The sequence below is a fragment of the Equus asinus genome, chromosome 13, assembly GCF_041296235.1.
Source record: "Equus asinus isolate D_3611 breed Donkey chromosome 13, EquAss-T2T_v2, whole genome shotgun sequence".
Taxonomy (NCBI): Eukaryota; Metazoa; Chordata; class Mammalia; order Perissodactyla; family Equidae; genus Equus; species Equus asinus.
Window position 1 is genome coordinate 29,283,692 of NC_091802.1, and position 18,005 is coordinate 29,301,696.

At 42.8% G+C, this 18,005-nt stretch overlaps 1 protein-coding gene and 1 non-coding gene across 9 annotated transcripts in view; both read left to right on the plus strand.

The window, feature by feature from the left end:
* Nucleotides 1-18,005, plus strand: part of TEX14 (testis expressed 14, intercellular bridge forming factor) — a 130,346-nt gene that overhangs the window by 36,495 nt on the left and 75,846 nt on the right. For all 8 annotated transcript variants that reach the window (XR_011493750.1, XR_011493751.1, XM_014826764.3 and 5 more), the window contains exon 2: nt 2,048-2,184. Coding sequence is in view for 6 of the 8 variants with exons in the window: in XM_014826764.3 (XP_014682250.2) it covers nt 2,049-2,184 (136 nt within the window). In the remaining 2 variants the exon portion in view is untranslated. The remainder of the gene's footprint in view (nt 1-2,047; nt 2,185-18,005) is intronic.
* Nucleotides 9,865-10,081, plus strand: LOC123276534 (small nucleolar RNA U3). The gene has a single exon (XR_006513038.2). It is a non-coding gene; the product is annotated as a small nucleolar RNA U3 (small nucleolar RNA).

Sequence of the window (18,005 nt, forward strand, 5' to 3'; positions counted from 1 at the left end):
AGGGCTAATCTGCCTCAAAAACAAACAAACAAACAAATGGTAAATTTCATATTATATGTATTTTACCACAATAACAAATATAAAGAGCAGCAGTGTGACGTACAGGTGAACATTTCAGTATGACAGAGCCTGAAAATGCACATTGGATTTGTCCAGGTGTAAGAAGATATTGGGGACTTTGACCAGCAGCCCAGTGTCAGAGGTGGGGGAAGGATAACACACTAGCAGGCCCTCAGTGCAGGCGCAGTCCAACGAGTGGATGAATGAAGCGGAGAGACTAACTATAGACTCTCCTTTTAAGAGGAATATTTTCCACTTTCTTTTTTGTAATTATTGAAACTTGTCCCATGCCTTTATTAAACTAAGTTAAACAAAACCATATGCCTATTCATATGATATAACTAGCTATTATTAGTGTTTTAGTTTGCTAGGGCTGCCATAACAAAATACTCCAGAATGAGTGGCTTAAACTACAGAAATTTATTTTCTCAGAGTTCTGGAGGCTGGAAGTCCAAGATCAAGGTGCCAGCAGGGTTAGGTTCTTCTGAGGCCTTTCTCCTTGGCTTGCGGACGGCTGCCCTCTTGTCCCTGATATCTCTTCCTCTTCTTATATGGACACCAGTCATACTGGATTATGGCCCCATTCCATCAGCCTCATTTTAACTGAATCACCTCTTTAAAGGCCTTATCTCCAAATACAGTCACATTCTGAGGTACTAGGGGTTAGAGCTTCAACATTTAGGAGGAGTGAATACAATCCAGCCCCAATCAGCCATGTAAATCATAGTGGAAATATGCCACTCTTTTTTGTACCTAGAAATAGACGAGAGGCAGAGTGAGGGAGCGGGGGAGGAATGACAGCTTCCTATAAAAGCTTCAGTGTGTATTTAAAATGAACAATATTTTCTCAGTCACTTTTGTTTGCTTAAGAACATTGTGATATTTTTGGATTACTAGGATATTGTTTGTAGTCACTGATGTGGATATTAACAAATACCAAAGGAAACTTAAAACACTCCAGTTCGCATTTTATACATTTTGTCAGTGGATAAATTAAGAAAATGTTACTTCTCGGTAACCTAAAAGCCTCCTGGCTGGTGAAGACCCACCATATGTGTCAGCCATCACGGCTTTTTCTTTTACCTTACCTCATGTTACACCCTCTGTGTCTTTCCATGTAGCACTTAGTTATGCCCTTGATGTCTGTGCTTGTTGATTCATATGGATGCGGCTTCCTTCTCTTATCCATTGTCTGTGGAACACCAACATGGTGCCACTTGTCTGCGCTCCTAGACTGAGCATTGTGATGGCAGTGATGCAATTTTAGGTGTCTTAAACAGCACCTGTCACATTTGAGACACATGGTAGATATACCACAAACACTTGATTGTATGATGGTCAGGTGTGGATGCTACATGTGGAAAGTTAGAATTTCTCTGCATGGTCCTTATCATGCACAGTAGCAGCTAACAACTACAAAGAACTCCTTTGGTGCCAGACACAGTTCTAAGCACTTTACACATAATAGCTCGTTTAAACCTCTGAGCAACCCTCTGGTTATTATTCTCCTCATTTACAGAGGAAGAAATTGAGGCCTGTCAAGGTTAAATAATTTCTCCAAGGTCACACAGTTAGGGAGGTGACACAGCCAGGACCAGAACTTCAGAGCCTGAACTGTGAACCCAACCCACTACATTATACTATCTACATTCTTACATAATGACTGCATTTGTGTGCCAACCTTTCAAAGTTAATACTCTCCTAATTAGCTTAATGGCACAACAAACATATATATTTCTAATTTTATTTGCTAGTAGTCATCACTTTTCCAGTCCTGGGAATTAGTGATAAATATATTCAGTTTGATTTTAACAGTAACATTGAGAATAAACATTAATCTTGTAGAATTTCAGTATGTAATTGTTCTCTAGTCCTGTTTGTTATAAATGAAAGTAGACAAGAAGTAAAAGAAATGTGAAAGAATTTAAGTTGCTTCCTTGCATTTCTGATTCAGTTAGAATAAGCATGTTGCTTCCTTTTGAAACAGGATGTCTCGTGCTGTTCCTCTTCCAGTCCCCTGTCCAGTTCAGCTTGGTTCCTTAAGAAATGATTCCTTGGAAGCTCAGCTTCATGAGTATGTCAAACAAGGGAACTATGTGAAAGTGAAGAAGATTCTTAAGAAAGGTAAGTATCATGTTGAAATGGCAGATGCAGCTTGGTCCACATTTCTGAATAGGATCAGAAGGGAAACCAAATACATCATAAAGCTATGAGTTCTTGTGGAAATCAGAAGTTAAATCTAGAGATGAGATGTTCTCTACCAGTGCACTTATATTGTTCAAAAGAGTTCTTAAATCACCATTGGAGGCTGTTTTGTTTTGCTTTTTGTTAGGGAACCATAACGTCTTCCAACTATTAGGCTCCTGGGGTTTCTCGTCAGGCCCCAGCCATCCACCTTTGATTCTGCCCAGTTCCCTCTTCTCCTTCAAACCTACTCCATCCACTGGGTCTTCTGAGGCCTGTGGTGGAGTGAGGAGCCATCTTTCACAGCTCTCCCCTTCCTTGCTCCTTCCAGGCACTTGGTGCTTTTATTTTCAAGATTGTTTTGTTAGAGGCTACAGCCACCTCAGCCTACAGGGCAGACAGAAATAGCGACCATAGCTCAGGTATAATCTTCAAAAGAACAAACAAATACAAAAAGACCATTCTCAAACGAAACCTCTGCTGATCTTGAGATCCACACCTGCTTTTTTCAGAGTAACCAGAGTCCTGCCAGATTCCCCCTCTCCCTTCTTAGTATTGAAAGGGAAGCTTATTAAGCTTCTCTCAGCTGGTTTGTGGAACAGTTGGGGTGACTAATTTCTCTACAATGTTTCTCCATTTGCCTCAGTCTCATTCCTGAGGACTTCGAGAAGGGTAACCCCAGTTTTTGTAGGATCCAACTATCCCACAAAGTATTTCCCTCAAAAGTTCTTAAATTTTTCCATGTACCACCCCTAGAGTCTATCGATGAAGTAGCTGACAGTGAGCTCAATAATTTATTTGAAAGGTCCTCCCCCCCGCCTCAAAATTTTGCGTTTTACCCCATAACACACCCATATGTGTTTTTACATAAAAATTGGTGTTCAAATTAGGCATTCTGTGACTTCTAGTGTTTATCTATTCAAACCCTCCAGTGTGAGAAGCAGAGTTTTAGGACATTTATTATCTTCTAGACATCTCCTGAATGTTCTGCATCTTCAAATTCTTGACGTTAAGCTAGAGCAGGGGATGGGGTTGAGAGGCGTAACTGGATATGAAGCATGACTTCATCTGTGTCTGGGAATTTCATCTAAAGCCTCAGAGTAAAGAACAGAATGATAGGTTCCCCCGGAGTCTAAAGCAGGGCTTCCTAGGAGATAGCCAAAATGGTCCGTGGGCCAAAATGGTTTGTGGACCTTCAACTCCATTACCCACCTCAGGCCTGTCTAAGAGAAGGCAATGGGATAGTGGTGAGGGTGTCAGTGGAAAAGATTCTTTAAACGGCATTCACAGGAATAGAATGCTGTGGCTTTTCCCTCCTTCTTAGCCTCAAGCCAAGTAAGAAGCCCTTCAGGTGAACCTCATGGAGAGAATTGTGCTTGCTAGCAAGAGAGGTGGGAGCCTGTCTCCTAGCCTGCTGAAGAGTAGAAACATGTCAGCCCACCCCAACTGCCACCAACGTGGCATGAAGAGAAACTGGCATGTTACCTGGAATTTAGGGGTGAGGGAGACTGCTATCGGCCTCCTACCTGGAGCAGTCCTTGATGGCTGGGTGAGCATGAGAGACCAGCAGTTGCAGCTGCCACACTTCCACTAGTTGGTGGGTAAGTAGACTGAGTAGAGGATAGCTGAGCCATGTAAAGGGACCTCACTTAGGAAAGAAGGAAGGAAGAATCCCAACAGAGAGGCTGGAGATGTAGCAAGAAGTCAGGAGGAGAAAACACTGGCCTGCATTAGGGTGCTGTGAAGGATCCACTAAGACAAAAGACCCTCCCACAAAAGAACAGGCATTAGAACAAAGCCAAAAAGTGAGCCAAAACTTCAGTTAAGCCTTTGTACTTTGCCCTGTGTCATCTCATTGGCTCTCTCCCTGCTTCAGCTCTAGAGCTGCCAGAAGCAGCCTTGAGATCAGAGGAGAAGTAGAGAAGTAAGGAAGAGGTTTTGATTTCAACAGGACTGGACAGTTTATTACCGGAAATGAGACTGGGCTCGAATGTCTCAGAGTGACTGAAAGACTATGGAATCTACCTGAGATGCATCTCAGGAGAGGCGAAGGGAGAGCCAACTGACAAGAGTGTAGGGGAAGTGAGGGCAGTAGAGGGGAAAAACTGTTTCCTGATTGTATACCCTACTCAGTTCAGCCCATTCAAAAGGCCAGTTGCTACAGATTATGTGAGTTCTAAAACCGAAATGATGAGTTTCAGAACCTCAGTCAATCCAGACTTTATTCATTTTTACTTTATTACATGTATACTAATTGAGCCTTGGGGTTAGAGCAGCCAAGGAAAGATGTATAACCCTACCTTGCAGGAGTGTCATCCAGCAGAAGAAACAGACATGAGTTAGTAACTGAAGTAGTCAGAAGGGCAGGAGGTGGAGGGAACACACCATGTATATCTCAGTCTGCTTGTCTGGGGGTAATCAAGGGGAACTTCTTAGAGAAAGTGATATTTAGACCGAGACCTTAAGGAAGAAAAGGAGTTGAGGTAAAAGGTAAAAGTTGGAGGCAAGGGAGGATTAAAGGGATGCCAAGGCCCTGAGTATGGGGAGGTGCTAGAAAAAAAGGGTCTGGATGATTTGAGTGGAGGAGAAAGCAAAGAGGCGGGAGAGAGTGGTATGGGGTGAAGCTAGCAAGGTGGGCTGCAGCTGGACCCGGCCTCGTGGGCTGTTGGAAGGATTTTAGTATTAGGTGTGTACATATTTAGAATTGTTACATCTTCCTGATGAATTGACCCTGTTATCATTATGAGATGTCCCTCTTTATCTCTGGTAATACTAGTTGTTTTGGAATCTACTTTATCTGATGTTAATATAGCCACTTCAGCTTCCTTCTGCTTCCATTGCACAGAACATTTGTATCTGTATAGTTAAAATATGTCTTCTGTAGAGACATATAGACAAGTTGAGACTTGTGTTTTAAAATCCATTCTGACACTCTCTGCCTTTTAATTGGAGTGTTTAGTCCATTAACATTTAATGTAATTATTGATATGGTTGGATTTAGGACTAACATTTTATTTTATGTTATTTTATTTATTTTATATTTTTTGAGGAAGTTTAGTCCTGAGCTAACTACTGCCAGTCCTCCTCTTTTTTTGCTGAGGAAGCCTGGCCCTGAGCTAACATCCATGCCCATCTTCCTCTACTTTATATGTGGGACGCCTACCACAGCAAGTGCCAAGACAGCATGGCATGTCTGCACCCAGGATCCCAACTGGCGAACCCCCAGGCCACCGAGAAGCAGAACATGTGAACTTAACTGCTGCGCCACCGGGCCGGCCCCAGGACTAACATTTTATTATGTTGTTTTCTGTTTGTTCTCTGTTTTTTATTACTTTCTTCCTTCTTCTCTGCCTGCTTTTGACTTAATTAAATGTTTTTAAAATTCCATTTTAATTTAGCTCTTGACTTTTTAGCTGTATTTCTCTACATTATTTTTTTAGTGGTTGCTCTAGTCATTACAATATGTATCTTTAATTTTTCCCAGTCTATTTAGAATTAATACTGTAGCACTTCACATAAAACATACAACCATATGGGCTCATTTCTTCCCTTCCCCTGTCCTTTGTATTAAAGATGCCGTAAGTATTATATCTGTTTGAGTTGTGAATCCCATAATATAATTTTATAATTTTTACATTAAAGAGTCATTCATACTTTAAAGAAATTAGGAGGAAAAAATAGTCTTTTACATTTACCTACATATTTACCAGTTCAAGTACTCTTCACTCTTTCCGGAAGATACAAGTTTCCTTCTACAGCCTGAAGAACTTTCTTTAATGTTTCTTGTATTGCAAGTCTTCTGGTAACAAATTCTCTGCTTTCTTTTATCTAAAAATGTCTTTATTTCACTATGATTCTTGACGAATATATTCACTGGATGTAGAATTTTAAGTTGAATGTTTTTTGCTTCAGCCACTGTCTTTTGGCCTGTATAGTTTCTGATGAGAAATCAACTGTCATTTGAATCACTGTTTACCTGCATGTAATGGGTTGTTGTTCTCTGGCTTCCTTCAAGAGTTTTTTTTTATTTTTGTTTTTTAGTGGTTTGACTATGGTGTGCCTAGGGGTGATTTGCTTTATATTTATCCTGCCTGGGGTTTGCTTACCTCCTTCAGTGTGAAAATTAATATCTCTTACCAAATTTGGGAACCTTTCTGCCATTATTTCTTCAGATGTTCTTTCTGTTCCATTCTCTTCTTGTGGAAATTCACTTATGTTTATGTCAGATCTTTTTTTTTTTTTTTTTGGTGAGGAAGATTCACCCTGAGCTAACATTTGTTGCCAATCCTCCTTTTTTTTTTTTTTTTCTCTTGAGGAAGATTAGTCTTGAGCTAACATCTGTGCCAGTCTTCCACTTTGTATGTGGGATACTTCCACAGCATGGCTGATGAGTGGAGTAGGTGCTCACCAGGGATCCAAACCTGTGAACCTGGACTGCTGAAGTGGAGCACCTGGAACTTTTAACTACCAGCCCCTCTATGTCAGACTTTTTGATATTGTCCCACAGTCCCCAAAGCTCTGTTAATTTTCTTTTTCCATCTTTTTTCTCTGTATCCTTCAGATTGGATAATTTCTCTTGATCTTTTGTCAAGTTCATGGATTTTCTGTCATCTCTAATCTGCTCTTAACCTTATCCAGGTTCACTAACTCACTAGAATGACTCACAGAACTCAAGAAAACATTTTATTTACTATTCCTGGTTTATTACAAAGGATACAGTTCAAGAACAGCCAAATGGAAGAGATAAAGCAAGGCATGGGGGTGGTGGCCTGCAGAAGGAATTTCCATGCCCTCTTCAGGTACACCACCCTCCCAGCACTTGAGTGTGTTCACCAATCTGGAAGCTTTCTGAACCTTATTGGTTAGGGGTTTTTGTGGAGGTTCCATTACATAGGCGTTGATTAAATCATTGGCCCTTTGTGATTGAGTTCAATATTCAGCCCTTCCCAGAGATGGGGTGGGGTTTGAGGTGAGGGGCAGTGGTGGAGCTGAAGGTTTCAACCCTCTAATCATGACTTGGTCTTGTTCTTTTGGGTGACCAGCCCCCATCCTGAAGCTGTCTAGTAATCCCCTCAACCGGGAGTCACTTCGTCAGCATACCAAAGACACTTTTATCACTCTATCACTCAGGAAATTCCAAGAGGTTTAGGAGCTCTTGTGCCAGATACCTAGGACAATATTTCTTATGTCACAGGTGTGAATAGATTTGTATTTCTTTTCTTTTTTTTTTGAAGATTGGCACCTGAGCTAACAACTGTTGCCAAGCTTTTTTTTTTTTCTTCTTTTTCTGCTTTATCTCCCCAGATCCCCCTGGTACATAGTTGTATATCTTAGTTGCAGGTCCTTCTAGTTGTGGCACGTGGGATGCCACCTCAACGTGGCCTAACGAGCTGTGCCATGTCCGCGCCCAGGATCCGAACCGCTGAAACCCTGGGCTGCCGCAGCCGAGCACACAAACTTAACCACTCGGCCACGGGGCCAGCCCCGGATTTGTATTTCTAAATGCTTGCTCTGGCTGCAAGTGGCTTTGAGGTGAGGGGAGGGAGAAAAGAGTAGGATGACTCATGTTTTTGGTTGGAGCAACTAGGTTGAATTTGATGTCGTTGCCTGGAAAAGGAATAAGTTTGTGAAGGAAGCTGATAGAATTCAGTTTGGGTAGGCTACCTTTGAGATACCTGTGATTCAGCTAAGTGGAATGTCCAATAGAAGCTGGATATATGAGCCAGCAGCTCAGAAGAGGTCTCACTGCACATCCATGTTTTGAAACCAAGGATGATCAGTAGGACAGAGCCAAGAACCTTGCTTATAGGGACCTCACTCTCTTACAACAGGCTGGGCTTGTTGGGGGACAAGTAGAGATGGAGGGAGGGGAAAATCAGGTTGGTCCAACAGTTAGGTCAGTAACCAGAGTGAAGGAAGGAACAATACATTTACTGATTCATCATGCATTCACTTAGTCAGGATTTAACTGGGCATCTGCTGTGCCAGGCAAGGTGTTGGAGATACAAGGATAAATGTGACCTGGTTCCTGCTTTTAAAGAGCTCACCATTTAGTAAGGGGAAGTAAATGCATTTGTACCACAGTGAGCTATGTAGAAGCACATGCAAGGATAATTAGGGACACAAAGCACATGGTGGTCACTGTTATCTGGGAAGGTCAGGGAAGGCATCCAGAAGAGGTGACATGAACTTAGTCTTAGAATGTGCTGGAGTGATGGTCAGACCCACATGCATTTGGAGAATCTCCTCACAGGAGGCCAAGGGATGGCATGGATGGTGAGGGGTCCCCAGAAAGGTTGAAAGAATGGAGAATGAAAAAGTCTTGGCTGTGGAAGAGCCCAGACAGGCTTAGATTAGATACAGGGTCCTTGGGTGAAAGTGCCTGGAAAGCACCTTATAACTTCAAGATATGAGGAACTGCTTTGACACCAGGAGATACTTCCCAGATTTGGTCAGATTACCCCAACACTCTTCCTTTCTCTGAAGGAATTTAAGTACAGAGGATTTGGCTGTCTCTAAGGAGATTCTGTTAGAAGTGGTTGGATGAGATGAACCTGATGGTCATATTAGTCATTTTACTATGATGTAATAAAAATGTAGTTAATTGAGAACACCATGTGCATGTCTGTGTGGCACTGTTTCTTGGCATGCCAGAAGATGTGGGGCAGAAGCATTTTTACAACAGAAAGTTAAATGACTAAAACAGTTACACACCATCATATATAAAGCATGTTCTTGGAGAAGAAACTGGAATTAACTTTTACCACCAGTAAATGGGTAGGTAGGCTTCTGCTGGGATTTAGAAGCCAGGAAGATGAATCATTCAAGACTGAATGTTGAGGGATGATGTATTTAGTCCTTTATTAAAGAAATGAACTGAGACTAGCCCTCTCGAGGAAGATCATTTTGGCTTATCTGAAAAACCTGGACTTGATTTAGTGCCAGGCAGGTGGAGGTTCCAACTGTGCTTCCCTCAGCTGTGTGAGATGCTATAGCCAGCGTCTGTAAGAATGAGACATAAGAACCACACCCTTCTCCTTCAGTTTAGAGGATGAAATGAGACAACGGATTAAATGCCTGTCAGAGAATCGGCATTCAATAAGCCATCATGGTCATGATGATGATGTGGTGGTGGTGGGAGGGTACAACACTTTCAGTCTCGCCTCTCTCCCTCCTTCTCCCCTCTCCTCTCCTCTCTCTTTCAAGGCAAAGGAAACCTGGTCTCTTCAGGTCCGCGGACCTCTCCAGCAGGCGAGAGGCTGTCGGCGCTGACCGGTGGCAGGAACAGCGTTTCCTTAACTTACAGTGGGCCGGTGCTCCCCGAGGCGGCGGCGGGTGCGGTGGGCGGGGTAACACGCTCTCTTCCCCAAGGAGTCAGATGCGTGCAGCGTGTGATTGGCTGCTAGGGAGTCGTATGTTAATAAGGCCTGTTGCTGATTTGAAGTGTTTCTGGAAGATTTACAAATGTAGATGGTGTTTGGGAACTTTGCCGTTTGATCGAATTGTTACGAGATATAAAATAAAATATATTGAAAAGGCAGATGAATTGGCAAAAACATGTCGCCATGAGTACAAGTGCGCATCTGCCACAGACCCAGCAGAGGCTGCGTGTTCAACGGCAAGACTATACTTTCAGGGATCATTTCTATAGTTCGTTACTAGAGAAGTTTCTCTGAACGTTGTAGGGCACCCGAAACCACGAGGAGGAGGTGCAGCGTTCTCTCCTGAGCGTGAAGCCGGCTCTTGGTGGTGTTTTTAGCAACTGCCACTTGCCGTTGATGATCGTTCTACTTCTCTTTCTCGGGAAGTAAGAGGGAGAGAACGCCGTCTGAGTGGTTTTTTTCCTTTTGCTTTGGTATGGGAAACTGTGAGCTCTTCTCTTTTCAACTGAAGGCTAGTTGAGGGGCGCCGGCGGGTCCCGTGCCTGAATGGTTAGGTTCCCGCGTTGGTTGCGGTGGCTCAGGTTTTCGCAGGTTCCAGTTTTAGTTGCACACATGGCGTCGCTCATCAGGCCATGCTGAGGCGACGTCCCACATGCCACAACTAGAAGGACCCACAACTAAAATATACAGCTAGGTACCCGGGGCCTTTGCGCAGGGAAAGGAAAAAAATCTTTAGAAAGAAAAAAAAAGAGACGTTGAGATATTTCAGTAGATTTTTTGTTTTGTTGACTTGAGTGTTTCTTTCTTGAAACAGAAGTTCCTGTTTAGTTCTGCAATTTTTGAGTCTCAGAATGTCGGTGATGCATTTCCTCATACCTTCCTTGTTAGTTGATCCTCAAACTGTCCTGAGTCTTTTTTTTCTTCCTGTTGGGTGGTTAACGTTTTCTTATTCTCTGGGAATTTTAAGGATTTTTCTTTTATTCCTGAGCATTTGGGGAAATCCTTTCCATGTGGGTTTTTTTTTGCAAAAGTAATTTGTTTTTCTCCACCTTCTCTGCACTACCCTGTTAGAACTCCCTTTAGTCAGATATTGTGCCTCCTAAATTAATCCTTGGAGTCTCCTTTTTCTCTTTTTTTTTTTGTTAAAGATTTTATTTTTCCTTCTCCCAAAGCCCCCCGGTACATAGTTGTGTATTTTTAGTTGTGGGTCCTTCTAGTTGTGGCATGTGGGACGCCGCCTCAGCATGGCCCGATAAGCAGTGCCATGTCCGAGCCCAGGATTTGAACTGGTGAAACCCTGGGCCGCTGCAGCAGAGCGTGTGAGCTTAACCACTCGGCTACAAGGCTAGCCCCACTTATTTTCTCTTTCATCGTTTTGTATTACTATCTGGGATGCTTACTTGACTTTATCTGCTAAGTTTTCTATTAAACTTTTATTTTTGGTTGTGAATATTTTAGTTTTCAAGAGTACTTTTTCTTATTGATTGTTTTCAAGGCATTCTGTTTTTGAACTTTAGAGATCATATCTTTTTCTCCGAGGATATTATACTTCTTGATGTTTTCTTCTAGTCATTGTTCTCCCCACTCTTCCCCCCCCCCCCCCATTTATTTTGCTGTCTTCCACTGAGAGCTTTCCTCAAGCCTGTGATGATTCTGGCCTGTCTATGTTTTAAAGTGAGTCACTGGTTGGAAGATGCTGATTGAAAGTTTTGTGGGCATGGGTGGGGCTTTTTCTCTTCTGGGCTTCACTTTGAAATGCCTGGGTGGGGAGGGTAACTCCTCAATATCAGTAGGTGGAGATCTTTTTATTCCTCTCTGAGCCTTCTTATTTTTCTTTCTGAGAAAACTCTGATGTTTTGCCTGGGGAATACATGCTTAGTAATTCAAGGCCTGTCATTAATGTTTTCCAGTGCTTAGAGCCTATGCAGATCTCTGCTCTGTTGTGAGTATCATCCGCACTCCTGGACATGTATGGTCCATAGATCATTTATGGGCATGCCAGACATCTCTCCTTTGAGTCCTGTTGGTCTGCTTGTGGAGGATTATCCAGCACTATTTACTTCATTTGTGTTCTGAGCAACATATCGCTGAAACACAGGTTTAATGGATGGTTTTAAGGTGTGTTTTCGTTTGTTTGTTTGGTGGAGAAGACTGGCCCATGGGGGCCAACCCAGTGGCACAGCAGTTGTGTGCACGTTCCAGTTTGGTGGCCCGGAGTTCACGGGTTCGGATCCTGGGTGTGGACATGGCACTGCTTGACAAGCCATGCTGTGGTAGGCATCCCACATATAAAGTAGAGGAAGATGGGCATGGATGTTAGCTCAGGGTCAGTCTTCCTCTATAAAAAGAGGAGGATTGGCAGCAGATGTTAGCTCAGGGCTAATCTTCCTCAAAAAAAAAAAAAAAAACGCAGAAACTTAACCACCATGCCACTGAGCTGGCCCCAATGTGTGTTTTATAAAAAAATGAATATTGAGGGGCTGGCCCCGTGGCCGAGTGGTTAAGTTCGCGCCCTCGCTGCAGGCGGCCCAGTGTTTTGTTGGTTCGGATCCTGGGCGCAGACATGGCACTGCTCATCAGACCACGCTGAGGCAGCGTCCCACATGCCACAACTAGAAGGACCCACAACGAAGAATATACAACTATGTGCTGGGGGGCTTTGGGGAGAAAAAGGAAAAAAATAAAATCTTAAAAAAAAATGAATATTGATACATTACTATTAACTGAAGTTCATAGCTTACCTGAAAGTTCACTCTTTGTGCTATATAGTTCTGTGGATTTTGATGAGTGTATAATTTTATGTGTCCACAATTACAGTATCATACAGAACGGTTTTACTACCCTAAAAATCCTTTATGCTCCTCCTAATCATCCCTCCCTTGTGAACCCTGGAAACCACTGATTTGTCTTTCTTTTTACTGTCTCCATATTTTTGCCTTTTCCAGAATGTCATATAGTTGCAATCATACAAGATGTAGACTTTTCAGATTGGCTTCTTTCACTTAGCAATATGCATTTTAAGTTCCTGGGTGTCGTTTGGTGGCTTGATAGCTCTTTTTTTTTTTTTTGATGAGGACTGTTGGCTCTGAGTTAACATCTGTTACCAGTTTTCCTCTTTTTGCTTGAGGAAGATTGTTGCTGAGCTAACATCTGTGCAGTCTTCCTCTATTTTGAATGTGGAACGCTGCCACAGTGTGGCTTGATGAGTGATGTGTAGGTCTCTGCCAAGGATCTGAACCCGCAAACCCTGGGCTGCTGAAGCAGAGTCGGGAACTTAACCACTACGCCACCAGGCGGGCCCCAGTCTTTTTTTTTTTTTTGTCACTGAATAATATTTTATTGTCTAGATGTACCATAGTTTGTTTATCCAATTATTGAAGGACATCTTGATTGCTTCCAAGTTTTGGCAATTATGAATAAATCTGCTATCAACATTCATGTGCAGGTTTTTGTGTGGACATAACTTTTCAACTCATTTTGGGTACATACCAAGGAGTGCAATTGCTGGATTGTATGGTAAGAGAATGTTTAGCTTTGTAAGAAACTGCCAAACTATCTCCCAAAGTGGCTGTACCATTGTCCATTCCCACCAGCAATGAATGAGACTTCCTGTTGCTCCACATCCTTGTCATCACTTGGTATTGTGGATTTTAGCCATTCTAATAGGTGTGTAAGTAGTATCTCATTGTTTTGTTAATGTTTTTCAAATATATAGTAGAATAAATAATAATTTGAGTGTAGCGCTTGAAATAGTTTCGTGGTTCACTAGTAAGTCCCATGCCCCAGCAGAGTGGCCAGGAGCCCAGCTCCAGATTCACATGTCCTCAGCCAAGTTATCAAACTCCCTGTGTCTCAGTTTCCTCTGCTGTAAAATGGGGATGATAATAATACCTACCTCAAAAAAGATTAAATGATATAATATGTATAAAGCTTTTAGCACAGAGCCTAAAACAATATTGAGAGCTTAACAGATTTTGCTATTATTATTAACCTTTTACCATTATATGAATGGTTTCATAGGGACTAGGGATAGCCAAACCACACAAGTCCTACCCATTCCTGACCCACCTAGATTCTCATAACCTCCTAGGGCCAGTATCTGTACTGTATTCCAAAAGATCTCTCCACGGGTTTGGAAAAAAGGCCTCCACGTTGAGAATCGCTGGATCGTGATGGGAATAGTGTCATATTAACCTGCTAGCTTTGGAGACTCAAATCTTAGGCTGTGAAGTTTAGGACAAATCACCAATGGCATATATTCCTTGTTGCTTCAGTGATTTATTAATTACAAAGTACTCAAAAATGTCCACAGAATCCCAGCCTTTCCTTTCCTGGTATCAGGCATGGATGTATCTGTTTTTGGAACTGCCGATCAGTGGGAGAAAAACCGGGGCCAACAACGTAATGGAAACAGTTCTGTGATTGCCATCAGTCAATAGCATGCACTTTGTGATTGTGAGGCATCCAGAGGTCAGGCAGGCGTCCCTGAATGCCAGGCTCTGTTAAGGCATTTCACAAATGTTAACTCTTCTCATCTTTGCAGTCTCCCTTATATGAGGTGGGTTCTGTTATTTTCGGGCCCATTTTAAAGGTCAGTGAAGGAAGCATCTATAATAGGTTATTCAAAGCAAAACTTCTTAGACATGTTGAACATATGAAATCTTATTAACTGGCTGCCAAAAGGACCAGCAGGTGGCAAGGGTAAGCATGGGGGGCGGGGCAGATGGTTGGAAAACCATATAATAGGCAAATATTATTTAAGAAATAAGCACTAATTTAAGTAGAGATTACCTAAACTTTTGTTTCACATAGTCCTAAAAATATTAAATGTACATGTCTCATTACAGAGGAAATGTGGGCCAGGCTGGCCGAAATGCCAGGTGTACTGACTCTCAATCAGAGAGCATTTCAGGCAAGGGGAACAAGAGGTCGGAAGGCTTTTCTTGCTGGAGGCATAAACACAATAAACCTAAGAAGCAAATGATGAGGCTACATCTGTGGCTGTTATTTGGAATAAAAAGGTTTCATTCCCCAGTGGTAGTTTCACCATTCGTAACACAGAAGGACAAACCCAACAAACAGTGGTAAAAGTAAAGCCCCAAGGAAAGATTCTGATCTTAACTGGGCTGCTCTCAACAGAGATTTTCTCAAGCTGCAAGCGAAGGTGCAAATACACAGTTCGCCCAGTGCTTAGTTTGGGGAGAGAACCTGTTTTTCTTTTTTTTTAAATGTGTGATCTGAGGATTTCCTTTTTTTTTTTTTAAATTTTATTTTTTTCCTTTTTCTCCCCAAAGCCCCCCAGCACATAGTTGTATATTCTTCGTTGTGGGTCCTTCTAGTTGTGGTATGTGGGATGCTGCCTCAGCGTGGTCTGATGAGCAGTGCCATGTCCGCACCCAGGATTCGAACCAACGAAACTCTGGGCTGCCTGCAGCGGAGGGCGCGAACTTAACCACTCGGCCACGGGGCCAGCCCCTGAACCTGTTTTTCTTTGACAAGATTAAGGGATTTGCCCAAGATGGCACAGCCAGTAAGTGAGGGCTAGACTAGATTCAGGCAGTCTAGATCCAGAGAACACAAGCCTAACATTAACTTCCTTGCTTCTCTGGGATCTGGAGCTCTTAAAGAGATGACACCTAATGTAGCTCCCCAGATGTCAATCGTCATTTGAAGGGGCTGGCGTGCAAAGCTTGTTTGCTGATTTTTCTAAGAAGGTAGCCACATGAAACCCTCTCCCCAATAAGTAAAATGTGTGTGGTTTTCTTTTCCTCAGTGGAAGCCTAATCAGGAATTATCTTTTATTATTTATTTATTTATTTATTTTTTGAGGAAGATCAGCCCTGAGCTAACCTCTGCTGCCAATCCTCCTCTTTTTGCTGAGGAAGACTGGCCCTGAGCTCACATCCATGCCCATCTTCGTCCACTTTATGTGTGGGACGCCTACCACAGCATGGCTTGTCAAGGGGTGCCATGTCTGCACCTGGGATCCGAACCAGCAAACCCCAAGCTGCCGAAGCGAAACGTGCGCACTTAACCGCTGAGCCACTGGCCAGCCCCAAGCAGAAGTTTCTTAAGTTTCCTGTGCCTCCATTTCCTTGTCTAAAACTGGGTTGATAATAATAACTTTCCTCATAGTGTTGTTGTGAATATTAAGTGAGGTAATATGAGAATATCAGAGCTAGGAGGTACTTTCAAGATAGGTCATTCAGTCCAATTCCTTATTTCCACATTTTACAGTTAGGGGTCACGTTTCTCTCTCTCTCTTTCCTTTCTCTCCCTGCTACCTTCACCTCATTCTGTCTTTGGTACTCAGAAGTGGAGTGTTTCTGTGTGTGTGTACGTCACATGGGTGTGAGCTATGCAGGGTGAGGTCTCAGGTTCCTTCAGGGAGGCTGAGTTTGTCACTCACTACCCAGTTGGTGACTTGCTGATCTACTGAAGAGGAGCTTCCTTTAGTAATCTCCTTGAGGACAGGGATTTAGGGTCTCATCTTCTTGTTGATCTGTCGCAGAGCTGCCAAGTGCTGTTCATGGGGCCAATGCATGGCTGTTGTCTGTCAGGAAGTGGCCAGAGGGCCTCAGGTCAGGACACAGGCTACATTCTCAGCCCTTTGCTCTTCAGAGCACTTGTGGTCTGTAAAGCAGCCCCCATTAATAAGTGGTTCATCCACCGCTACTCCTCAGGAATGAGTGCCCTATGATTTGCTTCTTTAGCATTTGTGAGAAATACCTAGATGATGTCTCACTGCTCCTCCGACTGTGCACCCGCATTCCCCCCTTTGTTCCCTTTTCAACCTCTGCCCCCACCCCCCCACCCCATTCTCCCACTGCCTACTTCTTTCCTTACGCATTTATTTTAGTCAGGTCAGTTTGTTAAATTTTACCTACAACCTCTAGTCTCTAGGCAAAATACAAAGAGCGTTTCCTCTGGGTTACGTGGAAGGAGAAGAGGACTCACAAGATACAGGAGGGGAGAAAATTAGTGTTCAAGGCAGCAGGAGACAGCCTGTGGCCTGGCTGAGCCACTTAACATTCTAAGTTCATTCCCTTAAGCTCTTAGGGTTTATTTCCAAGATTAAATGAGGGGATCCGTGTAAAGGGTTAGTAGAAGGCCTGGAACATAGTAAAGTACTGGAGAAATGGTAGCTTTTTTTTTTTTTAAATGAACAAGAGAAATAACATTTAAGTCAGGATGTTTTTAGGGGGAGGGGTGTGGGATGTATAATCTTTCAGACTTACCTGGCAAGTTTCTTTTTTGAAAAATAATATGACTTATTTAGTGTGGAATTTTTTTAAAAGATTTTATTTTTTTCCTTTTTCTCCCAAAGCCCCCCGGTACATAGTTGTATATTTTTAGTTATGGGTCCTTCCAGTTGTGGCATGTGGGACGCTGCCTCAGCATGGCTTGATGAGCGGTGCTATGTCCATGCCCAGGATCTGAATTGGCGAAACCCTGGGCTACCGAAGCAGAGCGCACGAACTTAACCACTTGGCCACAGAGCGGCCCCTGGAATTTTTTTTAATACTGTCAAGTACAAAGAATAAAAGTAAAAATAAGCTGTAATTGGAGCCGGCCCGGAGGCACAGCGGTTAAGTTCACATGTTCTGCTTTTGCAGCCCGCGGTTTGCCAATTTGGATCCCGGGTGCGGACATGGCACTGCTTGGCAAGACATGCTATGGCAGGCATCCCACATATAAAGTAGAGGAAGATGGGCACGGATGTTAGCTCAGGGCCAGTCTTCCTCAGCAAAAAGCAGAGGATTGGCAGCAGATGTGAGCTCAGGGCTAATCTTCCTCAAAAAAAATAAATAAATAAAAATGAGCTGTAATCTCTCTAGATGGACCTGCTGATATTTAAAAATAAAGGTGATACAGTCTGAGCTTAAAAAAATTCAAACGGTACAAAAATGTACAAAATTACCAATAAAACAGACCTACCCTCCCCCCAAAACCCAAAGTACCCACACTACAGCTTTTATGTTTTTCCTAATTAGAAAACTGGAAAGAATTGTTTTCAAATAAACCTCTCTGTTCCCCATTTGAGATTGGCCCGGGTACATGAAAAGCTACCCACATGAGCCCAGTATGTGCTGCTCAGGTCCACACTCACCTGAGTAACCAGCAGACGGTTTCAAAGTAAAAGGGTCAAATTAACCAACCTATTAGCTTTTGCAATTTAGGATCTTAGAGGTTAAATTAAAAAAAAAAAATTCTCACCCACAGATGCTGCCTGTAACATTTAAGATTAGAAAACTGATTTGCTGCATCCCAGCATACCCTTGTCCTAAAGTAGCCCGGAAGTGTAGTGTTTTTTTAGAGACAGACAGACAGACAGGAGCTTCTGATTGGCTATCAGTCCGTAACAGGTTAATTAAGAAC